We start from the raw sequence: 16972 nt of genomic DNA, 5'->3' as shown, positions 1-16972 counted from the left end.
CCAAGTTAACTTAAGAAATAAATATTCAAGTACAATATGAGCAACCCCTGGGGAAAAAAACTGTCAATATCATGGCAAGAATATAAATATTTCATACTCTTTTAAAACACTGGTCCAGAGATTTTTACATCACTTTATTTACTTATTTATTTAAAATATATGTTTGTTGATTTCAAAGAGGGAGAAAGAGATAGAACATCGATGAGAGAGAAACATTCATCGGCTGCCTCCTACACACCCCCTACTGGGGATCAAGCCTGCAACCCAGGAATGTGCCCTGACTGGGAATCGAACCATGACCTCCTGGTTCATAAGGCGAAGCTGAGCTACACAGGCTGGGCAGAACATCATTTATAAAAAGACAGAAGACATATGTATGCACAAAGATGTTCCTTACAAGGTTAACACCAGAAAACACACACATACACATGCACGCACACTCACACACATAAGACACAATTTTTAAACAATCTAATTTTCACTGGAGAGAAATGGCCACTAAATTATAGTATACTACAGGCCCGGTGCACAAAATTCGTGCACTCGGGGGGTCCTGCAGGCCAGCCTGCACCCTCTCGCAGTCCAGGAGCCCTCAGGGGATGTCCGACTGCTGGCTTAGGGAGCGGGCCTAAGCCGGCAGTTGGACATCCTTAGCACGGCTGTGGAGGCGGGAGAGGCTCCTGCTACCACTGCTGTGCTCGCCAGCTATGAGCCTGGCTTCTGGCTGAGCAGTGCTCTTCCTGTGGGAATGCACTGACCACCAGGGGGCAGCTCCTGTGTTGAGCATCTGCCCCCTGGTGGTCAGTGCACGTCATAGCAACCGGTCATTCCACCTTCAGGCCAAAACTGGCTCTCCGACATCCCCCAAGGGGTCCCGGATTGTGAGAGGGCACAGGCCAGGTTGAGGGACCCCATTGGTGCACGATCGGGGTCGGAGAGGGACATGGGAGGTTGACCAGCCAGGGAGGGACCGTGGGAGGGCTCCAGGGTATGTCCGGCCTGTCTCGCTCAGTCCTGATCGGCCGGACTCCAGCAGCAAGCTAACCTACCAGTCGGAGCATCTGTCCCCTGGTGGTCAGTGCACGTCATAGCAAGCAGTTAAGAGGCCTTAGCATACATTAGCATACTATGTTTTAATTGGTTGCATGGCCAACCAGACAACCGGACACTTAGCATATATTAGGCTTTTATTATATAGGATTGATTCCATGGAATTTTATTCAACTACTAAAATAATAGAAACATTTAAATAGAATGTTTAAAAAATAAAATATGGTGTCTGTGCAATATTTCAACTATAACTATGTTTAATGCTGATTTATAAATCCTAAAATTGGTAAAATATTTTAAAATGAAGAACTCTGGTATTTTCTTCTTAATTTCCCACATTGGCAAATGTAAAGAAAGCATTCATTAACTGTCATTTATTAAGTACCAAACATGTCCCAGATGATAGATAGGTAGTGGAATCATAAATATAAGGTCCTTGTCCTGGATTTACTCACAATTTATCAAATGCTAGTTTTTATGTCAAAAGACAAGATACTGACACAATTTAAAACACGTTCCTGGCCAGCATGGCTCAGTGGTTGAGCATCAACCTATGAACTAGGAGGTCATGGTTCGATTCCCAGTCAGAGCATTCTCTCTCATCGTTGATGTTTCTATCTCTCTCTCCCTCTCCCTTCTTCTCTGAAATCAATAAAAATATTTTTTTAAAAATAATAAAAAATAAAACACGTTACAAAAAAATCCAAACCCTACCCACGACAGGGTTATAAAATGAGACTAACTGATAAACAAGAACAAACCATATTCTAAAAGTTTTATAAAGTGAATTATTTGGAATTCAAATATTTTTCATAGAAATATTAAAAATAAGTTTATTTTCATAAATCTTTTAATTTTCCATATGATACATGCAACCCTATACATAAGAAATAGAAAATAGTGTTTCCAAATCTCCTGGCCACCTACATTCTCCCAAGAAGAATAGATTCAAGAAACAGGCTTCAGGTCACCCAGCTGAGATTCATTTACAAGTGAATATACAGACATACCTCATTTTATTGTACTTTGCTTTACTGCATTTCACAAATGTTGAACGGAAGGCAAGATGCTTCACCAACAAAAAGATTACAACTTGCTTTATTGCAATACTTTGCTTTATCGCTGTGGTCTGGAACTGAACTCGCATTATCTCCAAGGTATGCCTATACTCAAAACTAATTAGACCTTTTAAAAAAAAATCTGAATCAAGTATAGAAACACATACTAGAGCTCTGACCAGGTTGCTCAGTTGGTTAGAGTGTCGTCCCAATATGTCAAGGTTGTGGGTTCGATCTCCTCTCAGTCAGGGCACACACAAGAAGCAACCAATGAATGCATAAATAAGTGGATCAACAAATCGATGTTTATTTTTCTCTCTTTCCCCCTTCCTCATTCTCTAAAATCAATCAATCAAAAAAAAAAAAAAAGAAGAAATATAATCATATTTTGTAGGAAAAAAGTGATGGAGCACTGGGTTAGAAACTGATGAATTTAAGCCCAAGCCAATTTTGCTCAGTGGATAGAGCGTCGGCCTGCGGACTGAAGGGTTTCGGGTTCGATTCTGGTCAAGGGCACATACCTCAGTTACAGGCTCCCGACCCTGGTGGGGGGCATGTGGGACCGATGTGAGTCTCTCACATCGGTGTTTCTCTGTCTCTCCCTCTCCCTTCCATTCTCTCTAAAAATATCCTCAGTTGAGGATTTAAAAAAAAAAGAAACTGATGAATTTAAAAGATTATTTATAAACATCTAAGTACGTCTCCTGTATAATTTTATTTTGCATTCCATGAAATTTTCCACAATTCTCACAGGTAGAGTTATATTAAAGCAGTTGAAAACAAAAAACTTCTCTTTATAAACATGTTCCCAATTCAGGCTGGAATCAAATACTTTCTAAAACAGGTGCTGGAAATGATAGTGGAAGATTAGAATAGTAAAACTCTGGAGTTTTTTCTTCAATAGGTAAAATCACCTTATGCTTTTCTCAAAGCACAGAGAAAAAGACTTAATGCTTCCTACTTTCTCTTTAGAGAAATCCTACTGCATGGAAATTAGGGCAGTAAAGACACAAGGTTCATGACACCCTTTAAGGACATTTGTATTTCCAAGGTCTTTAGGGAGACACTACCTGAGAAAAGGAGTTACTGTCCCTCTACTTCACTGAGTGTGTGCATGTATACAAATACACATACAAACATATATGTACTAAGCCAGTGGTCGGCAAACCGCGGCTCGCGAGCCACATGCAGCTCTTTTGGCCCCCTGAGTGGTCTAACACCACTTCTTCAAATTAGACTCGCCCAGGCCAAAAACCGACTTCTGCGCATGGGCCACGAAGTTTCAATCGCACTGTACGTGCGCGCCCACACATGGCATTTTGTGGAAGAGCCACACTCAAGGGGCCAAAGAGCCGCATGTGGCTCGCAGGCCACGGTTTGCCGACCACTGTACTAAGCAACCTATAGTTGATTTTGATAGAAACTCCACACTTCATAGATCCATCATCTTTCTTTATGATTCTCTCCTCCCAGCATAAAAAATCCTTATTGACTGAGCTATATTTATGCACCACCTTAACAGACACTTAACTTCTCCCTAAGAGAGAAAAGGAATAAATATTAAATTTGGGGTTTACTGTCTTTACTTATGTGCCCAAAGCTATTTATGTTGACATTTAACTCTGTGTGTGTTGGAGGATGGGAGTGGGAGCAGGTATGGAAAGGGTTCTAGCTAATGAAAGAAATCTATCCAGTAAAATGCTCATTACCAGAGAATCTACTTGCTGGGCTCTGGCCTAATGGCGGCAAGAGGAAAATGCTATTCATAGAAACGCCTTTCTCTCTCTTAGCCCCGTACCTAGTTCTAGCTTCACTGGGTGAAGTTATTTTTTTCTGTCTTTTTCCTGAACAAAATGGGATGAATTTAGGGATCTGAAATAACATCCCAAAGTCTGAAGCAAAAAAAGGGCAACAAACCCTAGTCCTACTTGCAGTTAAACTAAAATGTAAGTAATTTCTGCCTTTACCTAGCTGTAGATGATCATACATGTATATCTTTACTGGCCACTCCTTTTACCAAAACAAGAAATAACATTTATGTATACCATTGATTATCTCTATTACTAAGATAGGAAGATGAGGGAGAACGGGCAGGTAGAAATTCTAGGGTGGGATGTGTTAAAAGGACAAAATAAAAGTGGATTGGGGGAAAAAGTGAATGGACAACATAATTTAAAGGCTTTGTTAGTTATTTCTCTATGCTTTTTAACCTACCTTGATTCATAGTCACTAGACTGATTATGCTAATATACAAAATATGAATAGTAAAAAAAGATAATTTGAATACAGTGATGGACCATTGACTGTAAACTATAAAAGGAAGGAAATAAAGACATCAGCAGTGAAGAGGTTGATGGACTTGAGGTCTAAGTGAAAAAGAACAACAACTAGGGTGAGTCAGAAGGATGGAAGGTTAAGGCCAGTGCATGAGATGCCTAAAATCAATAATGTGGAAGTGATAATTGTATGGGTAAAGATAAGGTCTAGGACAGTGGCCGGCAAACTCATTAGTCAACAGTACAACTATTGAAATTTCTTTTGAGAGCCAAATTTTTTAAACTTAAACTTCTTCTAACGCCACTTCTTCCAAACAGACTCGCCCAGGCCGTGGTATTTTGTGGAAGAGCCACACTCAAGGGGCCAAAGAGCCGCATGTGGCTTGCGAGCCGCAGTTTGCCGACCATGGGTCTAGGATGACCACAATGTAAGATGGGATAAAGGAAAAGATCAAAAGAAACAGAAATAGAAATGAGGAGGTCAAAGAATGAAGAAGGTAATTTAACTAGGAGAGTACCTAGTTCAATAAAAATGACACATATAAGTAGTAGTAAAATATTAAAAATATACACAGGCACAAACACTCAAATACAGACCACTATTTTGATATTACTAAATGGACATATCAATTAATAAAAATAATATTCTCAAAAGGAAATAAAACTTTCTTACTCTTTGGGATGTTTCTGCTGCTGCAGCAGCCATTGCAGCAGCTTTTGCCTTCTCAGCTTCATCATACGTAGGAAGAGAGGTAGCAACACTGTATGGAGGTGGCACAGGATAAAACTCACTGTATACTTCTGCATCTGAAGAAAAGGAATTTTAAAAGGATAACCATTAAAAGGAACTATTTTATGTAATTTTATAGCCAAATACATAATATAATAATTTACAACAGGCAGGCCACTAAAGATTATTATTGCTATTGTAGTCCTATGTTATAAGCTATAAAACACAGAAATTACTACTATAATCATATATGTTCTTTAGTCCTATATTTATTATAAAGAGAATGGACTAATAAATATTACCTAAAGGCTCATACACAAAACAAAAACCCTAAGAATAAGATTTTGAAAAGGAGTGCAAGGTAAGAGAAGTAAGCAACACTGCTATGCTCAAAGAATTTATTTGCCCAAATAATCTCACAGGCAAAACTATGAGAATTAATAATAATAAATGATTGCTGCATAACTCCAATAAGTGTGAGGTAGTTTGGTACACAGCATAGCAATGGTAGTCACAACAAAGGGATTGCAATTTCCACTTTTAGTATCTTCCATCATTCAGAAATAGACATCTTCAGGATTTTCTTCCTTCAAGATTACCATCAAATAGATTTAAAAAAAAAAAAATCTAGGGTAGCAAATTCACTGTACTATATACTCTGGAAACTTGTAAAATAATGAAGAAAAGTAAGCCCATAATAGATTTTAGAAAGCAGTCATTAAATCTTATAGCCAAAGACAAATAAATCAACATAAAACTATGCATCAAACTGGGCGCTGAACAAGCATGTTGATCAAATAACATTATATACAAACTACAGGCCCAGTGCACGAAATTCATGCACGGGGAAGGGAGGGGGGGTGTCCCTCAGCCCAGCCTGCACCCTCTCCAATTTGGGACCCCTTGAGGGATGTCTGACTGCCCATTTAGGCCCTATACCACACTGGGATCGGGCCTAAACGGGCAGTCAGACATCCCTCTCACAATCCAGGACTGCTGGCTCCCAACCACTCACTTGCCTGCCTGCCTGACTGCCCCTAACCGCTTCTGCCTGCCAGCCTGATCACCCCCTAACCATTCCCCTGCCAGCCTGATAGATGCCTGACTGCTCTGCTGCCGGCCCGATTGCCCCTAACTGCCCTCCTCTGCCGGCCCAGTCACCCCTAACTGCCCTCCCCTGCAGGTCTAATCGCTCCCAACTGCCCTTCCCTGCAGACCTGGTCCTCTCCCAACTGCCCTCCCCTGCAGGCCTGGTTGCCCCTAACTGCCCTCCTCTACTGGCCTGGTCCCCCCCAACTGCCCTCCCCTGCAAGCCAGGTCCCTCCTCTGCCAGCCTGGTCACCCCTAACTGCCCTCCTCTGCTGGCCTGATCGCCCCTAACTGCCTTCCCCTGCTGGCCATCTTGTGGTAGCCATCTTTTGTCCACATGGGGAAAGACATCATGTGTTGGGGTAATGGTCAATTTGCATATTACTCTTTTTTTTTTAAGATAGAACTAGAGGCCTGGTGCACAAAATTCGTGCACTGGAGGGGGGGGTCCCTCAATCCAGCCTGTGCCCTCTCACAGTCCACGAACCCCACGATCAATCACCCCAAAGAGGTAGGCCCCGCCCACCCGGCCAGGGCTCCTTGATGGACTGCCCCAAAGAGGTAGGCCCTGCCCACCCGACCAGGGCTCCACAATGGAACGTCCCCGCAGAGAGAGGCCCCGCCCACTCACTGCAACATTGCTGCGGGGTAGCCTGGGCCTCCCTCTTTGGGGCAATTGATCGTGCCCCTGCAGAGGGAGGCCCCGGCCCACCCGCCGGTCGGTGGCCTGGGCCTCCCTCTTTGGGGCGATCATGGAGCCCCCTGATTGATCAATCGCCCTGCCAGCTGGTGGCCTGGGCCTCCCTCTTTGGGACAATTGTGGAGCCCCCAATTGATCGATTGCCCAGGCGGACAGTGGCCTGGGCCTCCCTCTGTAGGGCAATCATGGGACGATGCCCAGGCCACCAACCAATTGCATCACACCCGCCTTGGCTGGCCTGGTGCCAGTGAGTGTCATAGCGTGGTCGTCCAGAAGGTCATCTGGAAGGTTGTTTGGCTGTTGGGTCTAATTAGCATATTATGCTTTTATTATTATAGAAGATAGAAGAAGTAAACCTTTATTAATTTAACCAGTGAGAACATCTTTATAGAGATGATTTTCACTCACTACATAAAAAAAGTAAATAAATTTGATGTAAAAAATACCGGTCTTTTTACACATCCCATATATGGTCTAAATGAAATTTGAACAAGCAAAATGATAACCAGAGAAAGCTAGATGACACTAATTATAGAACACTAGAAGCCCGGTGCACGAAATTCGTGCACGGCGGGGGGTTGTCCCTCAGCCCAGCCTATACCCTCTCCAATCTGGGACTCCTGGAGGGATGTCCGACTGCCCGTTTAGGCCCGATCCCGGTGGGATCGAGCCTAAATGGGCAGTCGGACATCCCTCTCACAATCCAGGACTGCTGGCTCCCAACTGCTTGCCTGCCTGCCTTCCTGATTGCCCCTAATCGCTTCTGCCTGCCAGCCTGATCACCCCCTAACCACTCTGCTGCCAGCCTGGTTGATACTTAACTGTCCCCTGTCAGCCTGTTTGCCCCCAACTTCCCTCCTCTGCCAGCCTGGTTACCCCTAACTGCCCTCTCCTGCAGGGTTGATCACCTCCAACTGCCCTCCCTTGCAGGCTGGGTGCCTCCCAACTGCCCTCTCCTGCTGGCCATCTTGTGTCCACATGGGGGCAGGATCTTTGACCACATGGGGGCAGACATATTGTGTGTTGGAGTGATGGTCAATCTGCATATTACTCTTTTATTAGGATAGATATAGGCCTGGTGCACGGGTGGGGGCCAGCTGGTTTGCCCTGAAGGGTGTCCCGGATCAGGGTGGGGGTTCCCTTGGGGCGTGGGGTGGCCTGAGCGAGGGGTCTGTGGTGGTTTGCAGGCCGGCCACGCCCCCTGGCAACCCAAGCGGAGGCCCTGGTATCTGGAATTTATTTTCCTTCTACAATTGAAACTTTGTAGCCTGGAGCGGAGCCAAGCCTGCTGCTCCCTCCCGGGTGGCAGCCATTTCTGTGGCAGTTAATTCACCTTCTACAATTGAAACTTTGTAGCCTTAAGCGGGTGAGCCCGGCCACGGTGCACGGAAAGCTTTGCTTCCCTTGTTGCCGGCGGCAACCCTGGCCTGCTCTCTCAAGCTCCATTCTGCCGCCATTTGTTTGAATTTGTTTACCTTCTATAATTGAAACTTTGTAGCTTGAATGGAGGCTTAGGCCTGCAACGGCTATCAGAAAGCTTGGCTTGCTCTGTTACCTGGGAATCCTTGCTCTCTGTGGCTGTAGCCATCTTGGATGGGTTAATTTGCATACTCGCCCTGATTGGCTGGTGGGCGTGGCTTGGCTGGTGGGCATGGCTCATGTAGCGGAGTGTTGGTTAATTTGGATATTACCATTTTATTAGAGAGGATGAGAGATAAGAAATATGAAATACTCAATGAAAGATTTTTTACATTAAAATGTTTTTCAACAACTGATTTTTTAAATATTTAATAAAGAATATATAAAATACTTAGGTTATTTATAATAATTTATAATAGTATACAAAAATCATACTTAAAACACTATAATAATTAAATTAGTGTGGCTGGGAAAATGCAAATTGTGGCCAGAGAAATAGATGAGGGTAGTTCTTTAGAATGACCTGAAAGGATAAGATGAACAGTAGCAAGTAGGAGTCACTTTATGTCTAAGAATTATTACCATGTGTATGGAATAACATTATGTATACCCTAACCTCTGTTAACACATTCCACATTCTCACTCACACTCATCATTAATAACACCTTGTTTAATGACTATGTAAGTATATACACACACATATGTGTGTGTGTATACGTGTATATTTATATATGCATGTGTGTATATATGTTTGTTCATTTCTTCTAAAAGTACAAGCTAGTCGGTTGGGAATAGATCCCAGTTAAGCATAAAAAAGTTTAAATAGCTACATATTTCAATTAAATTTTAAAAAGAACAATATGAGATAATGTATGGAATAAATATTTTACAAACTTGGGAAAACAGTGTTTTTTTTAAATCATAAAACCAAAAAGTTTATTAATAGACATAATAATTACATGAAACCATACTGGTAAAAATCAAATGAGTAAAAGACATGAGCTATTAAAAACATTAGTTGTTTCATAATAAAAATAATAATACTGCTCATCTGGTGTGGCTCAATGGTTGAGTGTTGACCTTTGAACCAGGAGGTCACGGTTTGATTCCAGGTCAGGGCCGGGTTGTGGGCTTGATCCCCACTAGGAGGTGTGCAGGAGGCAACTGATCAATGAGTATCTGATCATTGATGTTTCTATCTCTCTTTCCCTCTCCCTTCCTCTCTGAAATCAATAAAAATATATTTAAAACAAACAAACAAAAAACACAACAATACCTGAAGTTGTAGGTACTTCCACAGTAATACTGCTATAAGGTGGAGGAGAAGAGTCAGTTTCAAATACTAATGCTGAAGGAGCAGTCTGCACAATCTGTGGTGCTGGGTTTGAAGTTGATGGCTGCTCTATAGCAGATGATTCTGAATTATCCTCTTCATTGTAAAGCTAAAAAAAAAGCAAAGAAAAGAAGAAATATTAAAGTGATTCTTTTTTTATGTTCATTTTTAAAGATCATTTCAGTCATAGGGTCACTTTTTAGCTATAAAGAAAGTAAAATAGTATTTTAAAAGATGAACAAACATTTTAAGAGACCTAATCAGTCTCTAACAGCTTTAGAATTTTTGTAGTTTCTTTACAATAAAGATGAAGTTGAAACTGTTAAGAATTTATGAAGAGAAAAGTCATGACTACAGATTCAGATTAACTCAGTCCCACAGTAAACACTGTCTACCATGTATCAATCACTGTGCATTACAAAGAAAAGTAAAGCTCCTAAAGATACAACCACAATACTATGTAGACATTAAATGACCACTCTCCTGACTAGCAGCACTCTCCCCAGTGTCACAAAACATCTCTCATGTTTCCCATTACAGGGTACCCAGGAGAATCCTAATTTAGTCATCTATAATCATATTTCTAAGAGAAAAAATGTTAGATGAGCAAGTAAAGGCAAATAAAAGTAAGATATACACTAAGCAACATCAACTAAAATAAGTAACAGTGAAGGTGTCAAAAAAGAGTAAACCACTTTCATAAAATAAAACAGGCATATTTCTGCTAGTAAAAACCTTTCTTGTTAGAATACCATATTTCATGGTGTTCCACAGACAGCATCATGAGCTCCAGATGCCCCATCACCAGAACAAATTTGCAAAAAAAAATAATGTTTAAAACCAAGTGTTATAAGATATTTTATCAAGAAACAATGAAGTTTTCTTTTAAACAAATAAGGGCAATTTCTGTTGAAAATGACACAATCTGGAATTGTAAACACAAAAAAACATATATAAAGAACTCAAATCAGAAAATGTATGCTTTTGTTGTTGTTGTTGTTGTTGTTGTTAATCCTCACCCAAGGATATTTTTCCATTGAATTTTTTTTTTTTTAAGGAGAGTGGAAGAGAGAGGGAAAGTCAGAAACACTGATGTGAGAGAAACACATCAATTGTTTGCCTCCTGCACGAGCTCCAGGCCAAGGTACATTCCCTTGACCGGAATCGAACCGGGCACCCTTTGATCTGCATGCCAACCCTCTATCCACTGAGCCAAACCAGTTAGGGCAGAAAATGTATGCTTTTTAAGAAAAATAGAGAGATAATGGGGCAAGAAAGTGATTAGAAATAGATTAAGTTTAGCCCTAACCAGTTTGGCTCAGTGGATAGAGCATCAGCCTGCGGACTCAAGGGTCCCAGGTTCGATTCCAGTCAAGGGCATGTACCTTGGTACGGGCACATCCCCAAGAAGACAGAAGGCCAGGGGGCCACAGGCAGTAGAGGTCAGTTAGCAGGCAGGCAGGCCAGCTGCTCTTCACCCTGCGAGCGACCTCACCTAGGGCACTGGCAGCGGCTCCCGGAGTACGTGAAGGGTGTAGGTGCCTGGCTCCAGATGCAGCTGGGAGGGCAGGACCATGAGGAAGCCCCCACCCCAGGGGTCTTCAGCCCCTGAGAGACAAGCATGGGAAGGAGAGCCACACCACTCGGGGTTTGGGGAAGTACTCTTGGGTAAGACAGGCAAGGGGCGGGTTGGTGGGAGTAGAGGCTCTGGAGAGGAGGCGAGCCACAGAGGGAGCAGCAGGGTGGTGAGAAGCCGGGGCCCCGGGGGAGAGTGATCCCGGCTTTGGCCTTTGAGTAGCTCCTGTGAGCCACGCCGTGGTGGGGGCACCACTCCCGAGTCCAGGCCCAGTGGGACGGCTCCGGGGCCATGACCTTCTCACAGCACCAGCGGCTCACTAAAGCCCAGAAGCCCATCCTTGCCCACAGCTTATCCCTCTGACACAGGACCTCTGCCACCTGACTATGCCAATCCTCACCCAGGGCCCACAGGAAAATCACACATTGGCTTCTTCTAGGTCCTCCTCCCTATCTTTTGCAAGGTACAGTGCCAAGAACAGGTTGCTGCAGGTGTACTCGCTGAGATTCAGGTTGGTGCGCCAGAAGTAGACCAGCACCATGGCCAGGAGATACTTATCTGAAATCTGGAAACAGGGATCTCTGGTGAGGAATTCCTGAAGGAAACTGTGCTCCAGGAGGTGGAGGAAGGCCTGGAGCTCCAGGTGCTGGCGGGAAGGGAAAGGCCTACTGCCTCCATCCTGACAGCTCCAGCCCCACAGCCTCACCTGGATAGCAACCTCATGGGCAGGCTCTCTGGCTTTGCTCATCTCATAGGGGGTAAGAGGGGGTGGGAGCGGGTGGGAGCGGGTGGGGATGGGTGACCAGAGCTCAGGGATTACCTATAGCATGTATAAAGGAATTCTTTATAATATTTTCCCCACACCTTTCTGTAAGTCTAAAATTACCTTAAAATAAAGTTAAAGAAAAAACAAAAAGTTATAAGGAAATAAAAATATATATTGTATAAAATGAAAGATTAACTTAAAACTCTATAATCTAGCTTCTAACGATTTCCACTCTATTGCTTAGAAGCCCTATATGATCATTAAAAACCTCTAATATCTTCAGTCACTTTACAAAATGACTTTTCCACTTTTAATCTAAATCCAGTTTTCCATGATAGCACTACATTCCTCAAAGGCCTCTCAAAGAAGAATGTTAATCCTTGCCCAAAGTCCCCCTTATCTTGGAACAAGAAGGAAAATTTTCTTGAATATTGCCAGTACTAGATCAAGAACCTCTCAAGTTCACACATCTATACAACCTGTCAGATGCTTTCACATCCTGATTGTATTTACAAAGTTCCAAACATTCTCCAGGGAGTAAGACAAGCCAGCTCTATATCCCCAATATTGTCTCCTCTACCTTATATCCTACTATAATACAAGATAAACCAACTTAACACCTCAACTATAAAACAGGAAGAGTAATAATACCCAGAGTTGAGTGGTCCAGTAACTACATCAGGTCTTCCATGACCTCATCTAGAACTGCTTCTACTAGAAGATAATAGATTTATACATTTTACTTCCTGGTCACAACTTCCTCCTGGCGTTTACCTCATTCCCTTGCTTCCACTTATGTCTATTCTTTGGGCCTTCTACTTGCTGCCACCTGGTTACTTTCTATCCAATATAACCTAGACCAGTGGTCGCCAACCTTTCAGACCTCATGGACCACTGGCCTAGACTATAAAGTGAAAAACTTGCATGACACTCACCCTCAATTTCCTAGTTCCCATATCTTCTGCCACATCTACCCCATTGAGACCCAATCTGGGACATTCTAACTCTACTCTTTCCTGGTCAAGGATGAAAACACATCACATAACTGTGTAGATCGATGCCAGTACAAATTTAGTTTCTGATCCCAGCAGGGCTGTCAGAACCAGTCATCACTATGGCAAGTGTTTCAGCTCCACCACTTTCCTATTTCCCACTTCCAATCACGGAACTCTCAGTTAAAATCTTTACTTCCTACTTCACAGAGGAAAACAGGTTTTCAAGCAAAAATTCCTCCAACTTATCCCCCTCTGCATCTCTAAATTTATCATTATGGCATCCATCCTAACTTATATTCTTTGCTCTGAAATGCCAGACAACTGTATAGAGAAGATCCTGCCTCCCAAAAGATTGTTTTTCCTTTAAATAACATCTTTCCTTTTCTCCCCTAACTTCTTTCTACCCACATATACATTCTATTCATGCCTTACTTAAAAAAGAAAAAAACCGACCCCCAGCTAAAATGATAAAACTTTCTCTAGTGTTTTTCAAACTATTTCCATCTCTCCCACTTTCCTTCAGTGACAAATATCCTAAGAGGGGTGGGGGGGAGACATTTATCATCGTTCTGTGCACTTCCAATGCTCATTTCCTCTCTAATCCATTACCATCTGGCTTTCACTCAAACAGGTCTTGCTAAGAATATTGATACTCTACTTGTTAGATCCAAAAACCTTTTTTTCAGTCCTTACTCCAAAAATCTTTAATTCATTCAACTCAGTTGAGTGTATTCTAACTGGTTTTTCTTTAGCTTCCAGAGAACTATTCCTTTCTGTTTCTCCTCCTACCTTCCACTATTCATTCTGCTTCTTTTTATTGGGGCCCTAATTTTCCTCTGCCATCTTGTCTTAGCTAACACTGAATCCAGAACTGTGGAGACTACCTCAAACACATAGACTGGAGAGAAGGTAAATGCTGTGTGATTGGTTTCATTTGCAAGGGCATAAGACAACTAACTCCAAGTAATATTGTTAAAGTTACTATTACAAGCATTCATTTGTCATTTAAAAAACTAGTATGGTATACTGTCTTATTTGATTTCATTCTTGAGATGATTAGGTAGTTGGTACATGAATAACTAGAAAAGAAGATATTTGATGCCAGAAGATCAAAATTTAAGGTACAGATCTACCACCTCCTAGCTACATAAACTTGATTGGGTCCCCCAGCTTCACCTTCTTCCTGTGATTCATTCATTCAGTCAGTTATCAATCAGTCACTCAACAAACTTTAGGAAATGACTATTATGTTCTAGGTACTATATTGGATGCAGGAAATAGGTACAAATCCAAACTCATCAATCTCTAGAGCTTCTAGCTTCTAGCAACTAGGACCTCTGAGGCAAGGGCTACAACGTGGGGAATAAAGGAAAATAGAAGTTTACTTATTCTATCATAGGTAAACCAAGGGGCCAAGACCAGCAAGACCCAGGCCTGAAACACCAACTTTCTTCAGAGAAAGTTTCATTCTTTCCCAGCAAACAGAGAGAAGCTAAGAACAGAATCCTCAAGCAAAACTAACTACTACTGAGTAATATCAATTACTAAGACATGTTGTTGTTGATGATTCATCCAGGAAGCATAGTAAATGCCAAGAGGCCATTGCAGGCAACAGTTAAAGGGCTCATCCACCAACGTATTTATATGCCAAAACAAACCCTCAAAAGTTGGCTGATAAAAATATACACATAATCTGAATAATTTCATAAGAGCAGAAGCCAAACACACTCACTCACACATACACATTCTCTCTCAAAAAGTTAGCAAACATGTGCTAACTTTAAATAAGTAAATATATTTATTCTTATATATTTCTTTATTCCTGTATAAATTCTTATTCTCATATTACAATGATTACTCTAATGCCACATTTCTAAAAGTACTAGTCAATACAAAAACACTGTTACACCAAGGTTTTCCACAAAACTTAACATGACTGTCATTTTCCAGTAAAAATTGACACATGAATTCCATTACTGCATTGATTTGCACTAGAAGTACAGACACCAAGACAAAAAATATAACTTGTGCCTTTGAAGGAACCAGAGAGAAGATGAGTAAGTTCTACATATATGACACTAATGTTATAAATACATACCTAACTTTTCACTAGTTATTATTGTCTTAGAGGAAGCAAAAAATAACATAAAGAGAAATAATCTAAAAAGGCAATGGAAATTTCAAAAGGGGCACTGAAAAAATTTTTTTTAATCAAGTGATCCATAAAAACACAGAAAAGGGTGAAAAGAGGAACTACAACAGCAACAACAACAACAAAATACAACCAGAAAATAAATAATACCATGGCAAAAAACAACCATATCACAATATAAATAAATATCAATATTTTATTTATATTGATATTAAATAAAATAGACCTGAGGACAAAGAGCACTACCAGAGATAAATACCAGAGATAAAGACGGGGTATTTCATAATAAGAGAGCCTCAAAATTTAGGAAGTAAGAAATTGAGAGGGAGATAACTCAACAATCACAGCAGATTTTAACGTCCCTTACTCAGTAACTAAAAGACCAACACAAAAACAAGAGCAGTAAAGACATAGAAGATCAGAACAATACTATGAACCAACTTATGTGACATTTTCTAGAATACTATATCCAACAATGGAAGAGTACCAGGTATACAAATTTTAAATGCACACAGTACATTAGCAAGAAAAATATATTGGACCACAAAACAAGTCTCAATAAATTTAAAAGAAATGAGATTACAGTGAATAGTATTCTCTTATCACAAAATAATTAAATTTGAAATTTTAAAATTATTATCTAAGAGAATCCCAACTAAATAAAAATTTAACACATTTCTAAATAATGTATGGTTCAAAGAAGAAATCATAAGAAAAATTAGAAAACATCTGTACTAAATAACAAAAATATAAAATATCCAACTTTGCAGGACATAGCAAAAACACTGTTAGAGCAATGCTTACACTAGGGAAGAAATGTTACATTAGAAAAAAAAGGTCTAAAGTCAATGACCAAAGGTTCCACCAATAGAAGCTAGAAAATAAAAGGTACAGTGAACCACAAAGAAAGAAAGTAGTAAATATAAATGAAGTAAAAGCAGAAGTTAGTAAAATAGAATACAGAGATATTTAACAAAGCCAAATGATGTTTCTTTGAAAAGATCAACAAAATTGAAAAATATTATAGGCTAGAGTCAAAGAAAAAAACTGAGAAAGCAAATCTCGAAGTGAAAAGGGGGTTATTATCAGACCTACAGACATTAAAATGAAAATAAGAGATTAAGAACTTGATGCCAACAAATTCAATAACTTAATTTAATTTTTTACCTCTAGGCATCTTTTCTTAAGAAACCTACTGAAAATATCTCCCACTACAATTGGGAATAAACCAAAAACAGAGAAAGATTAGAGTTCAAGAAATAGAGACTCCACTTTCTTGATGAAGGAAAGTCTCGGTATGACAGTTGTGCATCAGGCCTACAGAACAAACAGTACAGATAGAAACAGGAGGATGGAGGGAGGGCCTAGGAAGAATGTCTTCGAAGAACAGAATAAAAGAACTAATAATTATTTGACACTTTGACCATGCAAAAATATAGCTGACGAGCAAATTTTGAAAAATTACCAGAGGCTATGCAAAGAATTAACAATAGATACAAAGAAAAATAAAGACTTAAAAATTAGGCAACTCCATGAAAAATTTAAAAAGTTACACACATTACCTGACTCAGTTGTGAACAGTACTTTCACAGTCATAAAATGTAAATACTAATTTCCGATTTAACCAAAGATTAGATGTTTTTCATACATTTAATCCTCACAATAATACTATGAGGTAAGGACCTGAACTATCCTTCCTTTAAAGATAAGGAAGCTATGACATAGAGAGGTTAAGTACTTGGCCCAAGGTTATAGGGCTTACAAGTGAGGAGTCAAGATTTGAACCCTAGAGATGAGACTACGAAGATCATGATCTGGGAAGGGAAAG

The 16972-nt window shown here is 40.7% G+C and overlaps 1 protein-coding gene and 1 pseudogene across 2 annotated transcripts in view; both read right to left on the bottom strand.

The window, feature by feature from the left end:
- Positions 1–16972, bottom strand: part of NDFIP2 (Nedd4 family interacting protein 2) — a 55243-nt gene that overhangs the window by 26838 nt on the left and 11433 nt on the right. For both annotated transcript variants that reach the window (XM_054719885.1, XM_008144038.3), the window contains exons 2-3: positions 9599–9764; positions 5058–5191 (exon numbers count right to left, since the gene is read on the bottom strand). In XM_054719885.1, the coding sequence (XP_054575860.1) occupies positions 5058–5191; positions 9599–9764 (300 nt within the window). The remainder of the gene's footprint in view (positions 1–5057; positions 5192–9598; positions 9765–16972) is intronic.
- Positions 11151–11979, bottom strand: LOC129149952 (speedy protein C-like; annotated as a pseudogene).

The sequence above is a fragment of the Eptesicus fuscus genome, chromosome 8, assembly GCF_027574615.1.
Source record: "Eptesicus fuscus isolate TK198812 chromosome 8, DD_ASM_mEF_20220401, whole genome shotgun sequence".
Lineage (NCBI taxonomy): Eukaryota > Metazoa > Chordata > Mammalia > Chiroptera > Vespertilionidae > Eptesicus > Eptesicus fuscus.
Note: the sequence above shows the minus strand (reverse complement) of the source record. Positions and strands in the feature narration are given on the sequence as shown.